This window comes from Echinops telfairi, unplaced genomic scaffold (genome assembly GCF_000313985.2).
Source record: "Echinops telfairi isolate 266 unplaced genomic scaffold, ASM31398v2 ScPeMD7_7469;HRSCAF=8507_1, whole genome shotgun sequence".
NCBI classification, from domain to species: Eukaryota; Metazoa; Chordata; class Mammalia; order Afrosoricida; family Tenrecidae; genus Echinops; species Echinops telfairi.
In genome coordinates, this window is record NW_022111373.1 from 86,273,736 (window position 1) to 86,298,769 (window position 25,034).

At 37.9% G+C, this 25,034-nt stretch overlaps 2 protein-coding genes and 1 pseudogene across 4 annotated transcripts in view; 1 reads left to right on the forward strand and 2 right to left on the reverse strand.

Annotated features, from left to right (window-relative positions):
• TRIM23 (tripartite motif containing 23) overlaps positions 1–5,834 on the forward strand; it is a 43,114-nt gene extending 37,280 nt beyond the window's left edge. Inside the window, exon 11 of the mRNA XM_004703570.3 lies at positions 3,056–5,834. Coding sequence (XP_004703627.1) covers positions 3,056–3,235 — 180 coding nt within the window. The 3' untranslated portion in view covers positions 3,236–5,834. The remainder of the gene's footprint in view (positions 1–3,055) is intronic.
• Positions 5,835–9,523: 3,689 nt separating this feature from the next.
• PPWD1 (peptidylprolyl isomerase domain and WD repeat containing 1) overlaps positions 9,524–25,034 on the reverse strand; it is a 28,410-nt gene continuing 12,899 nt past the window's right edge. For all 3 annotated transcript variants that reach the window (XM_004703571.3, XM_013004922.2, XM_004703572.3), the window contains 6 exons: positions 20,720–20,910; positions 19,684–19,873; positions 15,303–15,484; positions 13,473–13,554; positions 11,865–12,047; positions 9,524–9,824 (listed from right to left, as the gene is read on the reverse strand). In XM_004703571.3, the coding sequence (XP_004703628.1) occupies positions 9,681–9,824; positions 11,865–12,047; positions 13,473–13,554; positions 15,303–15,484; positions 19,684–19,873; positions 20,720–20,910 (972 nt within the window). In that variant the 3' untranslated portion in view covers positions 9,524–9,680. The remainder of the gene's footprint in view (positions 9,825–11,864; positions 12,048–13,472; positions 13,555–15,302; positions 15,485–19,683; positions 19,874–20,719; positions 20,911–25,034) is intronic.
• LOC101659727 lies at positions 22,689–24,420 on the reverse strand (annotated as a pseudogene).

Below are 25,034 nucleotides of genomic sequence, written 5' to 3' on the forward strand. Positions count from 1 at the left end.
TATCATGCTCAGTCCCCACCAGGATTTCAGCACTTCCTCTTTGTTACATTCCCCTTGATCATGCCCTTCCAGGTCTCCCACACCCACCTCCCCACTAATTTGGATCGCTTGTTGTTCCCTTGTCCCTGGGTTTGCCACCCTTACACTTTTATCTGTCTTCAAGTTGGCATGAAATTATGTAAACTGCCACACCACCCAACTGCTTAGCCTACCACACTAAGAAGAAAATCTATAACAGTAGATGAGGCCAAATTATGAAGGCTTGACTGTCTCATTCTCACTCTCTCACTGTCTCATTCTCACTCTTTCACTGCCTCGCTCTCTCAACTGTCTCACTCTCTCACTGTCTCATTCTCACTCACTCCCTCACTCACTCACTCACTGATTCACTCACTCACTGACTCACTCACTCACTGCCTCACTCTCTCACTGTCTCATTCTCAAAAAAAAAATTAAAAAAAAATTATGAAGGCTTGAGAATTGTAGGTTTTATCTTATGAACAAACAAGAGCCATCAGAATGAGTCTGGTTATAAAAGCCTATCAGTATTTTAGGAGTGTAATTCTGGAGTGGGATCTACATACAATGAGTTAGGCAAGGGACCAAAAACCAGGTGTTATAAGTTGCTGCAGCAATCCAAGTGAGAGACGTAATGGTATCCAAATGGAAGCATATTGAAGAAACTGGTAGGGGTATAATTGTTAGAATTTGGTTACTAATTCTAAGGGATGGCTAAAGACCACTAGATCTTGAGCCTGGTAGCATATTGAAGAAACTGGTAGGGGTATAATTCTTAGAATTTGGTTACTAATTCTAAGGGATGGCTAAAGACCACTAGATCTTGAGCCTATGCTTTTAGGAGGGTGAGGATGCCTTTGAGCTAACTAGAGGAGCTTAGTTAGCATAGGAAGAGAATAAGAGCATAGAGAATAGTTTTCCCTCTTTAAAAATAAAACAAGGCCCAATACCATACTTCTGATTAAAGAGATGAAAATAGAAAAAAGTAAGTATTTTTGACCTATCAGTTTATTAAAGATGAAAATGTTGGATCATTGTCAAAGACTGTCAACTGTAGTAGTTGTGATTATTAAACAGACATTATCTTAGAGGCCAATTTGGCACTATTTACCAAAATTTTAGATGTACCTGTCAAAAGACGTGCATGCCTGGCAAATCTGCCTGTGGTAATACACATTGCAGACAGGTCTCCTAATGTTGCCACACAACATGATCTCACCATTTTGCATAAAGGGTTTGGACTGACTCACTGCGACTTGTGGCTGCTGCATTCCTGGCTGTTTCCTGAGTTTAAAGGAAGTTGTTTAAAGTTTTGTGGTTTGCCCTAGTTTTGTAAACATCTACATCTCAAAGTTAGTAATTAATTTAGGATACCTAGATAAAAGGGATCTTGGTTTGGAAATTCAGTTAACTGCTTTAAAAATTACTCTGCGTAGCACCTCATCAGACTTGATTGGAAAACATGCCTAAGAGTCAGCAGACAGATCTGGAACTATCTATTGGTTTTGTTGGATGTATAGCCCCCCCCCCCAGGGGGCGAATAACAGAAATGTGGGTGAAGGGAGACAACTGACCATGTAAGATATGAAATAATAATAACAATATATAATTGATCAAGGTCTCACATGGGTGGGAGATTGGGGGAGGGAGGGGGAAAAAAGAGCTTATACCAAGGGCTCATGTAGAAAATGTTTTGGAAATGTTGATGGCAACATATGTACAAATATGCTTGATACAATTGATGTATGGAATGGTATAATAGCTATAAGAGCTGTCCAATACAATGATTTAAAAAACAAAAATATTACTCTGTGGGAAAATTAAGTTTCTGACTAAACAAGGTAGATCTAGAAGTGATATATATATATATATATATATTATATACATGTAAATATACTAATTTATAATGAAAGGGATAGCGAGCAATGTACATATATGTTAAGCATTAAGATAGCAGCTGGGCATATATTTGTAAAATGATCTGCAGGATAAGGTTTTAGGATATATATCTGGAATATATTTCTCGAGGGATAGGTAGATAAAATAGGCAGCTTTGTAATAATGTAACCACGCAGCTCTTACCTGCATTTGTCAAGTTGGTACATCCAACCCAGACTGACCGCCCTCTAGTGGATCCTGACTCAGCGCCCTAAGGGACAGAGTAAGTAGAACTGCCGCTGTGAGTTCTCCCGTGGAGTATGTGGTGATTTCAAACAGCGGACCTTTCAGTTAGCAGTGCAGCATGTAACCACTACGATGCCAAGCCTCCTCTGGTATATACACAGCAGAATTCAATTTATATGTTAAGAATGAGAACATTTTCCTTATGTTGATGTTGAAAAGATCTTGATTTTCAAGATGTATTTTAAAAAAACACACACACACCCCTTCGCCGAAATTCTGTGATAAAAAATGACTCAAACACACACACACAGACACACACACACAAACCCTTATTAACTTATACAAATGTGCATCCAAATATGTGGAAAAATTGGTAAGAAATTGCTACTTGTAGTTACTTCTGGGAAGAAAGCATATTTGGGTGAGAGAGAAGTGAATTCATCATTATATAGTTCATTTTTAAAAAAGAATTGGACTTTATTGTGAGTTAGATGGTTTACAGAGCAGATTATTAGTTTTACATTCAACAATTCAAGACACAGTTTGTTTCAACTCATTTAGCTTGGTCCCCTCAGTGCACCACCACTCATTCTGCTTCCCGCCCTGGGCTTTGTTCTCCCCTCTCCTGCCTCCCTCTCCCTTACCCTGTGTGTGAGGTGCTCTGGCCAGGAATCAGACCTGGGTGTCCTGCATAGAATTCTGCCACTGAACCATCACCGCCACCATATATGTAAAATAATTTTAAGCAAAACTTAATTTTTCTCATATTCACAGAATATATATTAGAAGGTGAATTTATGTTTTCCTTCTGTGTAGGCATTTGTTAGAAAAGTGTTAAGATTTCTATAGAAATAGTAAATAGTAGAATAATTTGGTTGGAGACATACAAATTTATGATGTGTGTATCTTTCAGGATGTTGCTGGAGCACTTTCAGTAGAAGAAATCACGGAACTTCTCAGTCTCCATAAACTGTGCTGTGGCCGTAGTTGGTACATTCAGGGCTGCGATGCACGAAGTGGTATGGGACTGCACGAAGGCTTGGACTGGCTCTCCCGGCAGCTTGTGGCTGCTGGGGTGTTGGATGTTGCTTGATTTTAAATGCAGAAGCTGTTCATAAACATTTGTGGCTAAGAGGTATTTTGCACATATGCAGGAAGAAATTCTACATCTCAAAGATGGCAGTTGATTTAGGATATTTATATAAATAGTATCTTGACCTGAGAATTCAGTACAAGATTGCTTTTTAAAGTGATTTTGAAAATTATTCTGCTGAGAAATTTCAATCATCTAGGCAGATTAGATTGGATTAAATAAGGGATTTCTTGAATTTGCCTTTAAAAATAATTTTTAATTTAAAAATTTCATTTTATATGCAAGCCAAATATTGAGACAGTAGTAGTCACAGGGAAAGGTTACGTGGAGGTTTATTCTCTGAGTGAAGAAAGAGCAGCCACCACATACCTACTGGGCCTCGTTTAGGAAGGAAGCAAGGGCACCATGGCTGCGGTTTTCCTTTGCCTTTTCACAGACGCTTGCCAGCATTTAGCAGCAAAAATGGCAGTGGTTTCAGGAAGCCGAATCCAAACTGCATCTTTGAGTAATAGAATTCTTAACTTTGATGTTCAGTATAAAAGAACACCTTTAAGCTAAGAACTATAAGGCTTATACTTAGAAAATTAATGTTTGATACAGAGTGTTTTATTAAAACATTCTCAAAGCATTTTATACTAAACACAGTAAGACAGAATGAAATGCTATTTAACTAGCCTGATGGATTATACTTATCAGATTAGCACTACATTGAGGAACAATTAATAAAGAGTGTGAGTCATTTACTTTGTGGTTCATTTTCACTTCTGAAAGACCCATTTCCAGGGCTGAACCAAGGTCAGAACTCTAAATTGGTCCTTCTATTTGTTATATATTTAAAGTACTTAGTAGTGTTTCTTTGAAAACTGTTGCATCCTTAATGGGACTATAGGTAAAAAATAGTGAATTACATGTAGAACCAGGATCAATTTTACATAAAGATAGGTACCTAAATAGAAAACTACTTTACCTTATGGCAAGTTGTTTCAACGGTGAGAATTGCTTTGTTATATTTTCCTAAAATAAGTGCATTTTTCTTGGCAATTACATTAAGAGGCATACATTGTGTAAGGAAAGGAAGAAATGTTCAAAAAGTTTACATCACATTTGTTAACGCAGTATTCAGAGTATAAGTTTTGAAATTTTGTGCTCTTTACTGTTTTTTTTTCTTCAATTTTTAAGGTTACTCTTTTACTATGGAAGCATGTTTATTATATTTAAAAATAGCTACATCGTGATCTGCATTTTTTTTTAATACTCTTCATACTTTAGGATGAAGCTGAATCCTAAATCTGACTGGTTGTATTGTCTTAAGGACAGAGATAGCTGGTGAAAGAATATGGCCATTAGGTGGCACTCTTTCGGTTCAGTCTTTTCAAAAGTATTTTTGTTTAAAAAAAACAAAACAACTTTTAGAAAACAAAGCATTAAAAAAGCCCATCAGTGTTATGGGAAATGTGTAAATATGTACATAAAATATTTCATCCATTTTTCAAGTATGAGGTCATGCTGTTACAAATGTCATTTGTGTGCATAAGTAATAATTCTGAATTAAATTATTTAATATTTGACGGACTTCAGTAACTGTGAAAAATAAAGTTGCATTTGCCTGTGAACCTTTGGACTGTTTTCTCAACTAGATAATTAAAAAATAAAAGTGTAATACTAACACAAACTTGGTTTTCTTGAAATTATTTAGACAATTTTGCTTAACTTTGTAATTCACATTCTTAGCACATTGCCGAATAGAACTTAAGTAATATGCTTAAGCCTACACTTAAGCTGAGAATACAGTATATAATGGTAATGTTTTGTGATATTTTTTAAGTACCCCCGCTCCCCTTCCTGTTTGTGGTTGTTTTCTTTCACTGATTGCTAGTTAAGTATGTGCTTGTTTTTCTGGAAAATCCCAAATTTAAGAATGAGAAGTTTTAAAGAGATAGAATTTGCCCCCTAGCTCTGAATTTGTGTTAAACATAATTTATGTTTTATGTATACCAGGCTTGTCAATTGTATAGCCTTGGACAATAGTTTATGAATACTTTATAGTCAGCAATATATAAGCTTTTATTTGCAGTAAATACATGTCTGTTCAGTAAACAGCAGTAAGATATTAAGATCATCTTAAAGGAGGAAGCCCTATCATTATTGTGAAGAATTATTTCTTGAACCTTACTCCAGTATTGCTGCTAGTAACCAATTTAAATTCATTTATTATGGTTAAGAAAACAATTAAAGGATTTGACTTCATATGAAATTTAAAATGTAATTTGTTTAATAAAAGTAAGATTAGGAAAATAACCTGTATTTTGTAATTTAGATAATTTAAACGTGTACAACGGTAGTATTTTGGGAACTTACATGTTTTTCATTAAATAAACGAAAGCTATTGCAGTAAACTTTTATTTAACTTTTATTTCATGAGAACATAGCATCTGAAGAGACTGTTTTGAAAACGACTTTGAAAACCCCATCACTGTAGCTTCTGAACGGAGATGGCTAAGAGAAAGGTGTCTTATGTGACACTGGGCTAGTCTGGATTTGCAGTGGCAACAGTTGTACTTTGCTAGATGAATAAATAATGAAATGGATTAATGAATAAGTATTAGTTGCATGTTTCTAATAATTTTAAATATGCTTTTAAAAAGACATCACCAAGCAATTTTAGCTCTAATTCTGAAAAATTTTTTTTGTTTTTCTTTTCTAATTCTGAAATTTTAAAAAAATTGTTTTATTTGGGCTCATACAACTCTCATCACAATCCATACATACATCAGTTGTGTAAAGCACATTTGTATATTCATTGCCCTCATCATTCTCAACACATTTGCTTTCCACTTAAGCCCTTGACATCAGCTCATTTTTCCCCCTTCCCCCATGAGCCCTTGATAATTTATAAATTATTATTTTGTCATATTTTGCCCTGTCACATGTCTCCCTTCACCCACTTTTCTGTTGTCCGTCCCCCAGGGAGGAGGTCATATGTAGATCCTTATAATTGGTTCACTCTTTCCAACCCACTCTCCCTCTACCCTCCCAGTATCGCCACTCACACCACTGGTCCTGAAGGGATCATCCATCCTGGATTCCGTTTCCAGTTCCTCTCTGTACCAGTGTACATCCTCTGGTCTAGCCAGACTTGCAAGGTAGAATTGGGATCATGATAGTGGGTGGGGGGGGAAGCATTTAGAACTAGAGGAAAGTTGTATTTTTCATTGTTACTACATTGCACCCTGACTGGCTCGTCTCCTCCCCGAAACCCTTCTGTAAGGAGATGTCCAATGGCCTACAAATGGGCTTTGGGTCTCCACTGCGCACTCCCCCACTCATTCACTATGATAAGATTTTTAATTCTGAAATTTTTGACATGCAATGGAAAGTTCATGAATGAAGTATGTTTACTCAAAGTAAAAATATATTATTTTTGGAATAAGGTCTTATCACCACCTGATAAACAGCATCAATAAGAATTTACAGTACATGTAACTTATGACAAAACTATATTTTATGAATTATGAAGGGCTCAGGAGGGAGGGGGGAAATGAGAAAATGATATTGAGGACTAAAGTAGAGTGCAAATGTTTTGAGATTGATGAGGGCAACAGGTGTACATATGTGCTTGTGTCGATGTATGTATGGACTGTGATAAGAATTGTACGAGCCCTCAATAAAATAATTTTTAAAAATGAGGGTAACAAATGTACAGATGTGTTTTATACAATTGATGTATGTATGGATTGTGATGTATGAGCCCCCAATAAAATGACTTTAAAAAAAAAAAAATTTACAGTTCAGGAGTGGGGAGCGGGGAGGAAGGGGAAAAAATGAGCTGATGCCAGGGGCTTATGTGGAGAGCAAATGTTTCGAGAACGATGAGCGTAATGAATATATAAATGTGCCATATAAAATTGATGCATGTAGGGATTGTGATGAGCTGTATGAGCCCCCAATAAGAAATAAATTGGAAAAAAAATTAGTTGAATTTTTAGGAATGAAGTTGCTAAGGAAAAGAAATTTTAATTTAAAATTTGGGGCCCTTAAATCCCTTACAATCCATACATGCATGTGTCAAGCACATTTATAAATGTTGCCATCATCCTTTTCAAAACATTTTATTTTTAAATCATTTTATTTGGGGGGGCTTAAGTTTCTACTTGAGCCGTTGGTATCATCTCATTCCCCACCCCACCTTCCACCCTCATGAACCCTTGATAAATTTTCATATCTGACACTATCCGCTGTCTCCCTTCACCCGTTTCTGTTGTTCGTCACCCTGGGTAGGGGGTGTGGTGGTTACATGTCAATCATTGAGATCAGTTCCATTCTCCCTCCACCTTGCCCCTCCCCTCCTAATATCGCTACTCCCAATACTATTCCTGAGGGGTAACCTCTCTTTGAGTTCCATGTGCTGCTTCCTAGCTAGATGCCCACTTGTTTATCCTCAAGTCTTTAAGACCCTAGAGGCTATATCTTTTGATAGCCGGGCACCATTAACTTTATTCCTATTTGTTTATGGACCCATTTTGTCTTCAGTGATTCAGAAGGGTTAGCATTACAGCATGCCATGTTATTAGAACAAAGTATTGTGTTGAGGGAGGATTTTAATAGAGGCCTGTTGTCCATCTGCTACCTTAATAATTCACATATAAATGTACATATATAGATGTCCCTATTGTTATATATATTTACATATGTATGTGCCTGTATTTGTACCTACACAAATGTCCTTTGCCTCCTAGTTCTTTCCTCTATTTAAAAGTAGGAAAATTTTGAATGTCATAGTGAAGTCATTTTGTTTAACCTTGTTCTGTTTTTAAGTGGAGAATATGATAGTTTAAAATAGCACAAATGGGCCTTTTTTTCCTCATAAATTTGTGGTATAAAGTGAGTAAAAGGAAATGATCCTGTACAGATTAACAGAAGGAAAAGCATAAACTCAGATTTAAAGCATAAGAATGTGAATTCTCTAGCTAGGTCTGCTAAACATTTTGCCTGTATAAGTTTCTTCAAACACTGTCTGGGAAACTCAATCATTATATAGTAAGAATACATGAATAAAATAAAAACAAGCCTTAGAATTCCTACTGTTTTGTTGTTTGTTTCTACTAAATCTCTCCATTACTACAAGTGGTTAGAGACTGAGAATCTCTGGTGGCATTGTGGTTACAGGTTCGGCTGTAATCGGCAAGGTAAGCAGCTTGAAACTTCCAGGTGCTCCTTGGGACAAAGACGGGGCTTCCTACCCCTAAAGAGTTTTCTAGCCTATTGTATAGACTTAGCATTGTTGACTGACTCATACTCAATGCTGTTATATGAGTCAGTGTTGATTCGATGGCAATGAGTGTGTGTTACAGATTGAATTGTGTCCTCACAAAATGTGTTGTAAATCCCAAACCCTATGCCTATGGTTATAATCCTATTTGGGAATAGGTTATCTTTATTATATTGAGATAGGATTAATGCAGGGTGTTTTCTTAAATCAGACTCCTGTGATAGAGATTAAACAACACAAGCAGCAGCAATGGGGCATGAGACATGCCAAGATGGCCCAGGAGCAGAGGTGTAGAAGAAAGAGGCTCTTCCTCCAGAGTTGGCGAAGAAAGCTTTTCTTAGAGCCAGCCCCCTCAATTAGGGCTTCTAGCCTCCTAAATTGTGAGAAAATCATCTCAGGTTGTCACAGCCACCGATTTCTGTTGCAGCAGCACTAGGTAACTAGACAAGTGCTATTAATTTGTAATGGTGTACTTTTTGAAGATGTATTATAACATGGGATATTTACTTAGGTCACATGTTTTGAAAACAGACAAAAATACCCCCAAAACTGGTTAGCTATAATAGATAGGGAATGTGAACATAGTAAATGAACTTGCATACAAAACCAGAAACTCAGGTATTCATTTATTCTGAGTCTCATATTGAGAGCATATTTTATAATTGTTGAAGAATTTAATGATTTTGACCAAAGGGGGCTTCCTAATTACTGAAGCCTTACCACTAAGTACTGTCATGATGTTCCAAAGAAAGACAAAACTGATCTGCACAGAATGCAAACCTGGTTAGAGCCTGACATCAGATGACAGCAGATCACAGGACCTTAATGACCTAAGCAAGCAGACCTGCAAGAGTGTCTGGCAGGGTCTTTAAAGGTTATGGAGACAAACGCATACTGCCATGATTATCTAATAGAGTTTTCAGTCTCTCTAAAATTAGGGAGTATTTTTTGCCCACATTTAGTCCATTTCAACAGATCACTTCTTACGTGAGAACTATTGTAAAAAAAAAAGACGACAGTTTTAAAAAACTGGCCTTTAATGAAAAGTAGAAAAATATAATATTGCATCCTTGAAACATGATTTGGATCTTTAGTAAGTCAAAGCTTCTTAAAGTAAAATAATTCAGGCTTAATAGATGTTTATTTTTTACTTGCAAAACAATGAAACCTCTTATTTTACTTGATGGTGATATTGATGATGCTGACATCTTCATAGGGCTTATCAGTTTTGGGATTGACTTTGACGTTGGAGATCCTCTGCACAACTTCCATTCCTTTAGTCACACGTCCAAACACTGTGTGCTTATTATCAAGCCAAGGCTAAGTTGGAAGACAAATGGAAATATCCTGGTAAAGCTCATATTTGTTCAATCACACTGGGCTTAAGTTTATGCTTCATTTTAGAACGTAGTTAAAAAGAGGTACATTCATTTCACTTACTAGGTTTACAATCAATTTCCAAGTTTAAATAAAAAACTGTGTCAGTATAAAGACTGTGTCCTGCAGGCGAAAGCTGGCAGCTGTTTGCTGTCGGTAAGTTACTTTGCCTGGCTGAGAAGAGTTCTGGCTCAGGCTTTCAACGTTCTCTGCACGAGTCCTACCTGAACAATTACATGGCTTTAGTATTAGATAGATGGGAGTTCAAATACTGGCTCTGCTACTTGACCTTTTCACATTACTCATGTCCCATTGTTGGTTTCCTTGTCTACTTTTGAAGGCTGAGTACAGCGATACCAATGTATTGTGGACATTTAATGAGACTATCTGACATGTTCTATATAAGTTATACATATCTCGTGTTTATCTCTTTCCTTGGGACATAATTTCAAAAACATATATAAATTATGTAATTTTAATGAAAAGCAATAGAACTTGATGGCTTTAAACAGTTTTTCCTCAAATTAAAAATGCTACAGATTATGAGATATATTCCACAGTCATCTGAAAAACAATAATTTATCTTAACTAGTAAAGATTTAACTTGAGCACCATGCTCTTTTAAGAACTTTCTCACGAAAAACCCCACCAAACTCACTGCCATCGAATTGATGAAGACTCAGAGCCACCCTACAGGGCAGTGGTTCCCAACCTTCCCACTCCCACAACCCTGTAATACAGTTCTTCCTGTGGTGGTGACCCTCAACCATAACGTTATTTTCGTTGATACTTCATAACTGTTATGGTGCTACTGTTATGAATTGGGAGACCCTGTTAAAGGGTCGTTTGACCCCCAAAGGGGTTGAGAACCACTGCTATAAGGACATGTAGAATTACCCTGTGGGTTTTCGAGACTACCTTTATGGAAGTAGAAAGTCCCATCTTTCTCCAGGGAGCAGCTAGCGGTTTCGGACTGCTGACCTGGAGGGATGCTACCCCTAGGTGTAAGCACCACACCAGGAGTGCTCCAAGGGCTATGTTTATGGGACCAAATTGACAATGTTCTGAACTATTAAATAGGAACCACAGGGCAGCGAGTGTACGTTAGTGAGGGAGGAACAACTCACAAAGGGAGGGCGAGAATCCCTACACAACTGAAAATAATACAATCAGTATCAAACAATTTTAAATGGGAGGAAAGTTCTGAAATCAGGAATTCTTATATGTCTGTCTCGCATATAAGGTTTCATAAGGTTCTTTTGTTGTTTTTCAAATGGAAAGTATCTCCTCCTTTTATTATTTCAACCAAATGGTTTTAAAGACCTGCAAAGGCAGACTGGCAGCCGGTCTACAGGTGGGACAAAGGCAGGTGAGGCCGAGGACATGGTGCTGGCCCGGGCTCTCAGGCTGTGTCTGGTAGACGGGTGGACGGGGCAGGGTTGGGTATGCTCTACTCCCTCCTCACATGGTCTTGCTTGGCTCCCATCACCATCCTCTCAGCTGCTGCTCCTGCCAGCCCCCGCTTCTCTGGCCTCTGCGCACAGCTCCAGCTGTGGCAGTGACGAGGACATTTGGAAGCAACCTCCCCGATGGCTTGAATATGGTGTTTGTACAACATCCAAATCATTTAACCTTCTTCACATCTCATGAGGGCTAAGTGTCACATACCTGGACGCCAATCCCTCCATTCTGAAGAGACAACAGGACCAGCGATACGAAATAATTTGATTCTGATTGCAGTTAGTGGCATACTTGAAGCTTACAATATTGTGGATCAGAATTTATTGTACTTCCTACTACATGGAAGCATTATTTTAGCAAATCAACACAGATTTGTTACGCCTTTGCACAATTTTTTCTAAGTGTTTTTCATTTGTATATACTGACATATAAATGATGACATGAATAATGCAAGTCTCTTTCACAGTGTTCGCTTTCTCAGATCGCGGCCTATAGATCTCTGGTTGAAAATGTCATACTTACCGTTGGTACTACTGTGATGAAAAACTGGGATCCATTGCTGTTTGATCCAGCATTGGCCATACTTAGTGTATATGGCCTGTCATGCCGTAATGTTGAATGAAATTCATCTTCAAATTCTCCTCCCCATATGCTTTCTCCTCCCATACCAGTACCGGTTGGATCTCCAGTCTGTATCATGAAGCCCTTAACAGAAAGGGATACAAAGAGTACATTAAACTCTGCTTTTATGTATATCTATGTACCAGTTTTTTCTGTATTCCTTCTGATAGTATCTGGAAATCAGTGAAAGGTTCACTTCCGTAACACTATTAAGTGACTTGATTAAGCCCTTACTAAATTTACTTTAAATCTGGATGTTGTATTACATTTCTTAACCACCACCTTGTTCTCAATAATCTAAGCAAATATGGAAAAGTCTACTCATGTATTGACACAAGTAGTCTTTCAGTAATTTGAAATCAATACTGTAAATAAGTCATAAGCTCCTACATAATGTGCAAGAAAATAAAGTTTTATGTTATCTACATAGCTGACTTCAGGATTGGATGTGCTCCCAGATTGTTTGCTAGTACAAAAGGAGGTCTGTGGCAATCCTGAGTCAAGCTACTTTCCAACTGCAATGCTCATTCTCTGTCTGCCACCTTTTGGTAATTCTCATAATGTCATCGTTTTCATAATGCTATTGTACACTTAACAGACTATGGAAGAGTGTAAACATAACAATGTGTACTGGGAATCCTAAAAGTTGTCTGACTCGCTGTATTGCGACATTTACTGTGCGGGTCTAGAACCTTCTGTTGCATCTTTATGTAAACTCATCGCAACCATATGCCTGTCCTATCCCACCCTCCAAATGAGTCGAGGGCAGAAACAACAGCTGTTAACCCTGCCATTTCTAGCCTGTCAGTTATAGAAAGATGCCTCTGACCCATCTGAGTCATGGACTGCTGTTCAGAAAACTTGTGGAGCTCACGCTGCTCCGGGTTGCGCGAGAGTAGGAGGCAGGCTACATGGCTCTCATCGTTCTGTCTTTTACTTTAGATCTAGACCTAGCCAGTCGCAGGAGCACATCCTGCGGTCAGTATGTAGCCTTTGCCCGAGCTGCTTAAAAGAGCCAGGGTGGTGCACTGGTTTAGTACTGATGCAAAAGAAAAGGTGGGCACAGTTTGACCCCCTGAGGTTCTGAGCAGGAGACACAGTGGCAATCTGCTTTTGTAAAGTTAGCAGCCTTGGAAATGTTGCGTTCTACTCCGTTCTAGAAGGTTGCTATGAGTAGAAATCAACTCTGTGGAAAAAGGACTTAGCTGTTTATAAGACTTGGCCACATGGTTTCTAAACACCTATTCTTGGTTCTAGATCTGTTAGTCACAACCACCTGTTTCCCTTTGGCTTTTTTCCTACTCCTACGTGAGAAGGAATAGGACTTACCTCTTGTTAAGCAGCACGTGTTGTTAGTTGCCTTAGTCCTGCTTTGTGACGACCTTATGTATGGCAAAATAATGCACTGCTTCAGTTCAGCATCATCCCACTGTAATGTTTCAGTCCAGTGTTGCTGCTGTTTACAGTCATGTACTATTCCTTAGAGTATAAGAAATTTTCATAGCCTACCTTAATTATACGGTGAAATGTATGCCCATTATAATAGCCATTTCTGCTATGAACACAGAAGTTTTCCACTGTCTTGGGACACCTAATAAAAAATGTAAAAATGTAAAACCAAACTAAAGCATCTTAAGAACATTTTCTTTGCAGTTTGGTGTCCTAAAAGATTGCAATGTCTTCTGAATTCTTTAAAAGGATGGTATTTTTTGCACCCATAAACTCTTTTAAGTCTCAGGACAAGCAAGATACTTGTAAATAGTATGCTTGAAAGAGCATGTAAAGAGTACTATATACTTATTTAAATTAGTAAGTTTAGATTGTGATTGCTTTATATATTTGAATTTGACAGTATTCAGCTTTTATGGTCATTTAGCATTAAATATAAATATAACCATAGCACCTTAATACACTACATAATAATCTACCACATCTGGTGAGTTAGGTTCCTAGAAAAGGTAATTTTTTTAGAATGACTATATTGTAGTACAGTGACGTATTCCTGACCAAGGACTTACTCATAGAAGTCACAAATCTTAAACTAAACAATTACACACAGAGTATAAATTTAGCTTTCTCATTAGTATTAACTAATCTTACAAAATGACTTAAAGTGTAAAGTACCATATAATAGTTCTCAAAGCTGAGAATGGAATGAAGAATCATGGGAATCTTGCACGAAGTACATGTAAAAAAACAGGCTTATTGGGTGCACAGGTTCTGAGTACTTAAAATGAGACTGTCAGGAGTCTACAACTGCTGAGTTCAACAGCATGATGTGGTATGACAGACATATTTACTTTCAAAATACGTAAGGACTTTTAAGTAGTCCACTGACATCAAATCAATTTCAATCCATAGCTACTCTTTTTAGGTTTCTGAGACTGTGAATCTTTAAGGGAGCAGATAATTGTATCTTTTCCTGTAGAGCATTTAGTGAGTTTGAACTGCCGAGCTTGTTTTTAGCAGCCCGATGCCTAGCCTACAGCACCACCAGGGCTCCTTGCTTTGAAGTAAAAGTGTTATAAAATCTGTCACCCTTTGGATCAAAGAGCCCAAGCTGTTCATTGTATTTGGCACTGCATACTCACTTTGCAAACTCTTAATCTGTCCACAATACTTTCAGGAAAAATGAGAAAAAATGCTTTGGTTATTAAGATTCTGGCATTCTGAAAACCTGTTTCTTTTATTTTACTCTAAGTAGAAATCCTCTCGCCGGAGAAGACTGATTTGTCTTCCAGTAAAGCCTGTGTGTTCCTGGGTGGAGTGAATGTTTAAACCACGTAGCTACTGCAACTGAAGAGGAGGTAGCACAGCCTAGCAAATCAGAAAGGAAAAGCAATTAAACTCTTAAATAGCTGCTTTGAGAGGAAAGCCAGTTCCATCCAGCAAGTCATAACGTCTAGGGTTGGGATGCCCACTTAATGGCAATAGTAATATAAATTTTTGTTACTTTGTAGTTGATACCCAAGAGAAAGACAGGGCATTCCACTCCTGTACAGGATTATCATCTCAGAATCAGTGGCGCAGTTCTACCCTGTCCTAGAGGGTCACTGTGGGTTGGCCTCAAATGGATGGTAGTGAGTTTGTTTTAGCTATAGTTTACACCAGTCCTTTCATAACCAATAAGTCTCATAATTAACCCATGAAATATATGTAGAAATCTTCCCATTTCCTAGGTAGAAAACAAGTATTGGAATCCACAGGATAAATACTATTTCAAATATTTCACTTCTTCAGGATTCTTTGTCTAAGTAACAAGAATTTGCACTTGCATAACTTCCTCAAATATACATATTTGCATAGGTGTTTATTGATGTCAATCATACTAGTACATACTCAACAGGAAAAAGTTTGATGTGGATGTCTCCCATGCTGGTGTGGACAATGGCACTATCTGAGACTCGTTTAGGTCCTTCGGCTTGAGTAGCTGCCATGACTTCTTCTTTAGAAGGTTTTTCATTAAAGACGTCTCTGTCAGAATCTGCACTTTTTGTATCTTCTGGTTCTCGTTTGGTAAACTCAAGAGGGAAAATAAAATGTGAGTTAATGAATTAAGCTTTTCAGCTGGTAAAAGCTTACGAATGAAAAAAATTCATTTCTAATGTAGCTTTTGAGAAAAGTTAAGGATTCAAATCAGAGTAAATCTTTAACTTAGGAATTCCTTCCTACCATAGGATACACGAGGCCGTACTTTTTAAAATTGTCTACTATGAAAATAATCGATGTACTAGATATATCTAGACAGACAACAAAAGATGTATGGGTTCAAGTGAAATTTCATTTCCTTCATTTGGGTGGGGGTGTTCTTGGCTACACATTTAACAAGATAAGGTTTTGAAAGAGAGGCTTTCCAGTCCTATAAAGAGTTAGTTTCAGAAACCCACAGGGGCAATTCTACCATTGTCTACAGCAGCGGTTCTCAACCTCTGGGTCGTGACCCCTTGGGGTGTGTGTGTGTGTGTGTGTGTGTGTGTGTGTTTCTCGAATGACCCTTTCACAGGGGTTGCTCAATTCATAGCAATAGAAAAATTACAGTTATGAAGTAGCAATGAAAATAATGTTATGGTTGGGGGGGTCACCACAACATGAGGAACTGTATTAAAGGGTTGCGGCATTAGGAAGGCTGAGAACCACTGGTCCGCAGGGTCACTATAAATTGTAATTGACTCGATGGCAATGAATTTGGTTTTTGGTGTTGCTGTTGTTCTTTATTTCTGCTTCTTTGAGGAGCTTCAAATTGGGTTGAAAAAATAATTTTTCCATGAACATTTTGAAGCCCCCTCGTATGTCCTGAACCCATCAGCTATTATTTACTTTTCACTGATTAGATTTCCCCATGTTTGAATTTCACCTCTGTCACTAATGAGTTAGATGACCTGGGAGAATTTAAGTTGTTCCACTTTTCATTCATAAAATGCTAATAGTAACTACTCCCCAGACTGGACCTGCTGTGAAGATTAAATGCAGTGCTTAGAGCACTGAGCCTAACACATGTTAACAATTGTGATTATTACTGTGTGCAGGATCTGGTACAGGTAGAAAGACAAGTAACTAGTAATGGATCTTGAACTTTGCTTTACAAGGTCCTATCTGAACTCTTCAAATCCTCAGGCTTGGGAGAAAGTAGGCACATTTTCAGTGAAGATACTAGAAATCTCAGGATCCCCAGAGGGTAAGCAAAAAAGTAAAAAATCATTGGAATTGGAATTCTCAAGGTCTGCTTCTTTGATTCCAAGGAGATGTTCTCTCACCTAAGAAAACTCTACTTAATGCTAATGAGTTCTAAGAAGGTCAAACCAGTTCCCTAATCCCTGATTGAGCAATGTACATAAGTACATGAGGATGTTATTGCCTCAGCATCTTATTCCCCAATTTTCAAAGGAATAACATGTCTCCTGTAATATTTCCCAGAATTTTCTAAAAGTTATCTTCAATTAGCTTACACATGAAACTACTAGAGTTCAAGATTGGAAAGTACTACTTATCTTTCATAATACTGGATTTGAAAACGAGATCTGTTTATGCAGATACATACATACATACATACATACATATCTTAGTTGACTATGTACATCTAATACGACTGAATGAAAACGTGAGCTGCATAAGGAAACACTGCAAATTATTTGTTTCTCTTTTTCAAACTTTACAAGGAACATGCATAGTTTAATCAGTAGGAAAGAAAACTTTAGGGCATAACATAGTCCACAAAGACAATGCTCTCCCTCCTACTTTGGTGCGTAGCAACTGGGGTCTTAAAAGCCTGGGAGCAGTGCATCTAAGGTGCCTTCCTGTCCAGGGGAAAGAACGAGATGAAAAATCAAAGACACGTGGAAACAATAAGTCCGACGGACTAATGAGCCATGGGGAGTGAACATCAGTCTCCATGACCCTGCGAGCAGAAGAGCTAAATACATTTATCTAACTACCACTACCAATTGCTCTGAAAGAGGTCACTTTAGAAAATCCTGGATAGAGCAGAGAAAAATGTTGAGTAAAACTCAAAATCATAAAAGAGATCAGCCTTCCTGATCAGAGACTGATGGAACCCTCAAAGACTGTGCCCTGTCACTTTCAGGTCTGAAATGGAACTCACTTCCTTGCCAAACAATACTCAGGCCCACACAGGGAACACACTTAGAAGAAGGAGCGTGTGAGATCTAAGGGCAGTATTTACCCAAGGACAAAGTTCAAAAGGGCGAGGCAAGAAGGAGGGACAGAAACGGAGGAAGTGGGATCAGTGATGGTATTTTGAGGGGACTGCAATGAGATATGGAAAACGTGTGTGAATGTGTCAACTTACTGAACTGTAAGCCTTTTCATCCAAAACACAGCTTTTTTTTCCCCTTCAAGTTTAAAAAAAATCCAAGATGCCGAGAGGGAAGTACAAAATAAAGGGAAATGTTTGTTTTATATTCTTCTCTATAGAGATATATCTTTAGCTTTAAGGATATGGTTATAAAATAAATAGCATGAGTTATATCAGGTATGAAGAGGTACAATCCAGGTCAAATAAATCCATGCAGGAAATTTTTAAAAACCTTTTAAAAGTAAACTTTAGGTATAGAAAAAGAAAACATAACTTGCTATTTAAAGACTTTTTAAAAAATAAAATAGATGGAAAGAATGCATGTATTTTTTGTTTATGTCATACATTTTTTCTTGACTATTTTACCTTCATAACACAGACGTATGTTCCTTCAATATATGGATTTTTAGCAACAACTTTGAAAGTTATCAACAAAATTCTCATCTTAAAAGAATTACCTATTTTATGTTGAAAGCTTGGTTGGAGCAGTGAAATTGCTATTTCATATTTATCGAATGTTAGTAACACCTTAATGAATCAAAGTTGCTTACACTACGTCAGATGAATGCATATAAGTAACAGTCCCTTGGCCAAACTTGTGAATTTAAAAGTGCCTTGTCCTTATGATTTTGTTATATTTTATTAAAATAAAGAGGGATGGCAATGTCAGAGATAAAATACCAGCAAATTATTCCAAAAGGCACAATACATGCTATGATTGGGGAAACACAGGAAAATCACAGGCAGACTCTGTAACCCAGACTCGACGGCTAAGGGAAAGCTTCCGGCTGAGACCTGAAGCCTGTGTAGAAGCTGAGAAGAGGTATATGGGAAGCAGAGGAAGAAACAGTCCGTGCAAAAGCCCATAGCAAAAAGAACACTCAACTGTGGTGAAATGGGCTAAAACCTCAATACAGCAAATAAACTAAAAATGAAGATGGATCTTTAGAAGCAAGGAAGACCCCAGCCATATACACTGCTGGGAGGTCAGCAAAGAAAGGCCTTTAAGCAAAGAAGTAACAGTCATGGTTTGAGATTGAGGAATTTCTCTGGCTGAGGTCTACATTCTAGAATGCATGGCCAGAAGTTTCTATACTTTTTTTTGAGGGGAGTGTTCAGGAGAGCCGAAGTGTTCTATTCATAGATAGTGTTAGTTCTTATTATGAGTCCAAGTTAGTTATAAAAGTACTTTCGGATAGGCACAGGAAAAAAAAATCCCTAGGAAATACAAAATTCCAAAGCTATGACAGTATAAGGAATTGCAAGCAAAAAAAAAAGACATACTATTTCAAAAAGTTGCTTGTCTTCAGGTCAGAGAAATAACGTTCAAGAGTAAAAGCTGAAAAATACTAGACACTAAAAATAGGACTGACTGATGGCCCCCATGCACAAGAGAATGAAAGGCTACTGGTCCTGTGTCCTCGTGACTGGTTTCAGATTGGACCACTGTTGTCTACAGGCTTTTCACTGGCTGACTTCAAAAGTAAATTGCCAGGCCTTTCTTCGTAGGTGCTCTATTGAAATGTGTCCAGCCTCTTAACAACATGCATGCCACCACTGCACTGGTAGGAACAGAACCTACATCTCCTGCGTGGAAGGTGATATTCTTCAACTTAACCACCAATGTCCTCAGCAAAAAATACTTTGGATGTAAAGATGGCTCTCTAACCTACATAGCTGCCCATCGTCTCAGACTATGAAGAGATGTAGGATCCAGGTTCAAGAATGTTCAAAGCACGATGGAGAATACTTAAAATTAACTTTGTTAAAAATTCTGCAATTTTAATGTCAGTAATTGTTTAGAAAGCTTGCTATTATTGCCAACATGTACTTCAGCTGAAGGTCTACATTAAGAAAATAAAACTCCAAATCAAACTGGGAGAAACATTCAGTTCCATCTCCACATACCACATAAAATCTATTCTTTTTGAAAGAGGTGCAGACTAGGGTTGGGTCAGCTTGAATATTCTGAAGAACTGGGTTTTCAGAAGCTTTCATCTCGATAGTAGTTGCAGCACGGTGCTTCTTGGCTATGCCCTGGAACAAAGCCAACTGCATCACTCTAATGTTTTCCTGCTTGCCTAAGATCCTCACACACCTGGAAAATAACAATATTTTAATACATTTCAGGGGATGTTTTAATGTCTTGTAATAAATTACTGAAATAACTGCAGTCAGAAGAACTTTACAGATAAAAGCTATGTGTTATCTTTTATGTAGAAAAGACCTAATAAAAGGTTCTTAAATGCTCCTCTACCAAATAGTATATTGTTTTAAAATTGGTAGGCAACTATGATTTTCAGTTAAAAAAATACAATCACTCACTTATGTACCTTTAAGCTATCCATATTATTTTAATCTTCATATAAGTCTTCAAAGATTATGCATTTCCAGACCAGAATATAAGTATGTTTATACATGGGAATGTACAGCACCGGACTGCTTTTCCCCTCAAGATAGACTTAGTTTCTTCATTTACATTCAGTGATAGACTCTGATGGTGGCTATTCTGTACTAAGACCAAACACAGTTTGCACAAAAAGCTTACTGTGGTTTCATGCATTTTAACTTCTGATTTTATGTCTAGCAGGATGTAATGCTGAATTCTGTGGTTAAAATATTTGGCAACTTTTAACACGAACCAGGCTAATTTGAATCAATAAGCAAAAGACAGACTTAAACTTGTTAAAAAAAACAAAACAAAACTTGAAACTATGCATATCTTCTTTCCATTTCTTTTACAAACATGAGTGGAAACTTTTTACATAAGATTATAAACAAGCAAGAGACCACAGAAAAATCCAGTCAAAACATTTGGTTAAGTTGAGACATTTGGGACCATTCCACTTGTCTTGGAGCAAACAACACTCCCACTGTCTCCCTGAAGGAGGAACTGGTTGTCTATAAATGCATTTTTAAAAACATACATCACATTGAAGCTTACCGGTTTGTTTCTACATTTATGACTTTAATTCCCAGCATTGTTCCATATAGCACAAAGTGTCCAGTTTCATCAAAAACTATATTAATTAATCTTACAGCATCCACCTTCTCCAATTCGCGTTCTACAGCCATTCGTCGGCCAAATTCCATGTCTGGGAGCTGCTGCCTCATCTGCTGCAGTTCAGTAAACATCTAAGGAACAAACCATTTAATAATCCAAAAGAGCTATGTAGTATAGAGTGGGAATTTAAATAGAAACAAAGTACAAATTAAAAAGGCAGATCATTTGTCTTCTTAAGGGAGATTCTAAGCACTATGAGCACTAAATGAAGACACTGGTGCACTGAATCATAAAAAAAACTTTATCCTAACTGGTAACTATTCTTACAAAAATTACTACTGCCTTCTCTATATAAGTAACAATTTATCTTGCTGGCATTTGTATGTTACTAGCTAGCATTTTCCAGTAAAAAATAAGGAACATATGATTTAAAATTTTAGTTAAAAATAAAAGGTGTAGTTTTGTTTTATTTAACCTAATAATCTAGAATATTATCAATCTCAAGCAATATAAAATGAGGTAACTTACATCCCCCCTTTTCTTATTAAGTCATTGAAACCTGGTATGCATTTTAGACTTCTATCTCAGATGCTCAATAGTCACACCTAGCTGGTAGCTACTGTACTGGAAAAAACTGAGCTCCTGGGCAAGGATCATGTTTGCTGAATAAATAAACTTGTCGCACTAATCTGTAATAAATTTAGATTAAAATATTTCTATTTTTGTAAGTGGCACATCTACATTTACATTAGAATACCTGCTCTCAGTTGGGTCAATGTCAACTGATAGTTACCCTATATGACAGGGTAGAACTGCCCCATAGGGTTTCTGAGGCTATAAACCTTTAGGGAAAGCAGACTGTCCATTGTCCCAGGGGGTGGGTTAGAACTGGCAACTTTTGGTTAATGACCCAGCACTGCTACCAGTGAACACCTCTTATTGGGATAGCATCAGGATAGAACAAAGTCTTTAAGAGTGCCCTGGAAATTTGATTTTCTTTAGAAATTTAATATACAGTTTTCAAGGTAAGGGTCACATCTCAATTTCTATATATTAGCATTCTACTTTAGGCACTCAGGAACCCTGGTGTCGTAGTGGGTGATGTGCTGGCTGCCCACCGCAAGGTCAGTGGTTCGAAACCACCAACTACACCATGGGAGGAAGATGAGGGATTTCTATTCTTATAAAGACTTGAAGTACTTGCTGATGAATATCAAGGATTGTAGACTTCTGTATGGATCACAACGCGATGTAAATAAGACCAAGATCCTCACAATTGGACTAACAGGTAATATCATGATGGAGAAAAGAATGAAGTTGTCAAGGATTCTGTCTTACTTGGATTCACAATCAACGCTCATGGAAGCAGCAGTCAAGAGATCATGAGGCATTGCATTGAGTAAATCTGTTGCACCGACCTTTGGAAGTGTTGAAAAGGAAGGATGCTAATATAAGGATGACAGTGTGCCTGACGCAAGCCATGATATTTTCGATTGCCTGATAGTGGACATTGCATAAGGAAGACCGAATGGTAACTGTTCTTTACTAATTAAAACTCCATTGGAATGATAAATGAAATAACTTATTGTCTTTACTTATGGTGCTAGCAAAGAAAGTACCATGGACTGCCAAAAGAACAAACAAGTCTGTCTTGGAGGAAGTTCAGCCAGAATACTCCTTAGAAGTAAGGATGGCGAAACTTGTCTCATGTACTTCGGACATATTTCGGACATATTGTCAGGAGACCAGTCTCTGGAAAAGGACGTCATGCTTGGTAGCGGTGCAGTGAAAAAGAAGAAGACCCTCGACAAGGTGCACTGACACAGTGGCTACAAAGATGGGCTCAATTATGATTGTGAGGATGGTGCAGGATCAGTTAGTATTTCATTCTGTTGTACACAGGGTCGTTGTGAGTCAGAACCCACTTGGTTGCACCTGACAATAGCAACTAGTCACGAGCACTGTAATTAGCTAGTTCAGCTGGTATTGGACTTTGGGGGCAGATCTTACTCTGGCTCAGTAGAAAGTTAAAGGCACCATGAAGAACTAGAATGAGAGTGGATTGGAAAGCTCAGTAAGTAGATGTTAAGAGATTTATTTCCAGAGGTTAGATCTTGAATGTCTGTTCTCTTCTTCTGCTTGGTGAATAGTTTGTCTTCCTGTCGTAAATCCTCATGGAAAACTATGATTTGGTTTAGCTCTCTGCAACCCGTTCCTGAGCTCTGAGGAAGCGTGCCTTCTTCTGAGCTACCCAATAACTCTTCTGGGTAAGAGATGTTTTGGGATGATTCCACCTCTTCTTTTTAACATCTGTTAGGTTTCTTCTCATAAACTGGATTCTCTTGTATAGTAGCGTGTGCTTTCTTATCCATGTCCTCCATCATGTCAGGAGTTAGGTTGTTCTTTATGTATTGAGAAAATTGCTTCTTGTAAGCATCTTTATCCTCTTCATTAGAAAACGCATGTTGTCTGCGACGTTCTGACCCAGGATGCACTTCTGCATTGCGTTCCTTGCTTTCTGAATCACAACCAGGGAATTGCTTGGTACTACAAGGGATAGACAAGCCTCCACCCACAGTATCCTTCAGAGCCCCACTTTATCTCCAGGGGTAGTCCTGGCCGGCATCCAGATAGCAGGTGAAGGCACCAGGTTGACCATCAATGCTTTCTACATTGGATTCATCTCCAGTTACCTCCACTTGGCCCTCATAGATCTTGTCCATGCCAAACCTATTAAGAAGCCTGCGGGCCAGCAGCAGGCCAGTACAATATGCTGTAGCATAATTGTTCAGGCTAACTTTCACATCGTACTTGGAAAGTTCGTGAGCATAAGCTGCACAATCATATCCCGTTCTATACAGGCATAAACAATCTGGCAGATGATATCCCTGTTAGTTACTCGAACTATCATCCTGTATTTAGGTGTATTGTACACATTTTTATCTTGGATTACTGAGCGTTTTCAAACATAATAATCAATTTTGCCCTCTCGCTGTATTCTGAATTTTACTTGGTATCTCTTAAATTAACCCTTGTTCTTTACAACTTTAACAAACCCCACCCTGCGGAACAGAGAGCGGTGTCCGCAGCTCACCATGGCGAGCAGCTCTAAGGGGGGGTGGTGGTGGTGGTGGGAATGTTTGTTTTCTTGAGCAATACTTCCTATTCTAAGACATAAGTGAAGAGCTGAAAATGAGCAAGGAGTCGTGAAATCATCTTTAGGTTATAAGGAATATCTACTTAGCAGCTATCAGTATCAGAATAAGAACCACACAAAGAAAAAGTTCTCCTTTTTCTAACAGGGGCTGGAGAGCTACCTTCCTGTTTAGAAAACGGCTCATGAATAGGATCTGATCAGCAAATGAGACCTTCATTTGGGTCTAGCTTCTTACTTCGTCTAGGTTCATATTACTTCAAGCAGACAATCCACTCAACTCAGTATTTGCCACCAAAAACAGTGTGTCACTAAAAAGAAAGCATTTTTTCAGAGCTTAATGAAGGGAATCCAACATAAACTGATCACTACCAAAGGGTTTAAAATTCACACTTTCGTGTAATAAACATTACTACACAAGTTCAATTTAGAGACTTTAAAAGGATTCAATATACCATTAGCAATCAAAGACCCACCTAACAAGAGTTGATGAGACCCAACCAAACACACTGCCATTGAGGCAATTCTGACTATTAAAAAAACCCTCAGAGGACAGAGTAGAGCAGCCCTTTGGGACTCCAAAGCTATAAACCAGTATGGGAGTAGAAAGCCTCATCTTTCTCCTGAGGAGCAGCTGGTATAGTCTTAACTGCAACCTTTCGGCTAGAAGCTCAATGAGTAGTAATCCACTACGCCACCAGGGCTTCTTGATAAAACCCAAGTATCTACAAAAAGTAGTTAACTTTGCATAGTCTTATTCATATTCTACAACTACATGCTCTAACAAATTATTGTAGTACCCTACCATGTGACTGTAGATTCACTCTTTTAGGAAATATTTGCGTAATGATTATATGTAAGGCGTTATTTTCAATGTTACAAATAATATCATGAGCCCAGATACAGGCCCAGATCAAGGAGGATGCATATTAACCAAATAATGCAGCCATACCAAATGCTCTATAAGAAGATACAAGGATACAGACGTACATAAAAATTCTAGATAGTGAAACAGCTAAAGCTTTCCTGAAGTAGTGATTCTTTAACTGAGGCTTGAAGGATAAGAAGATATTTAGTGGGAGTGGTTGCGGGGAGGGGTGA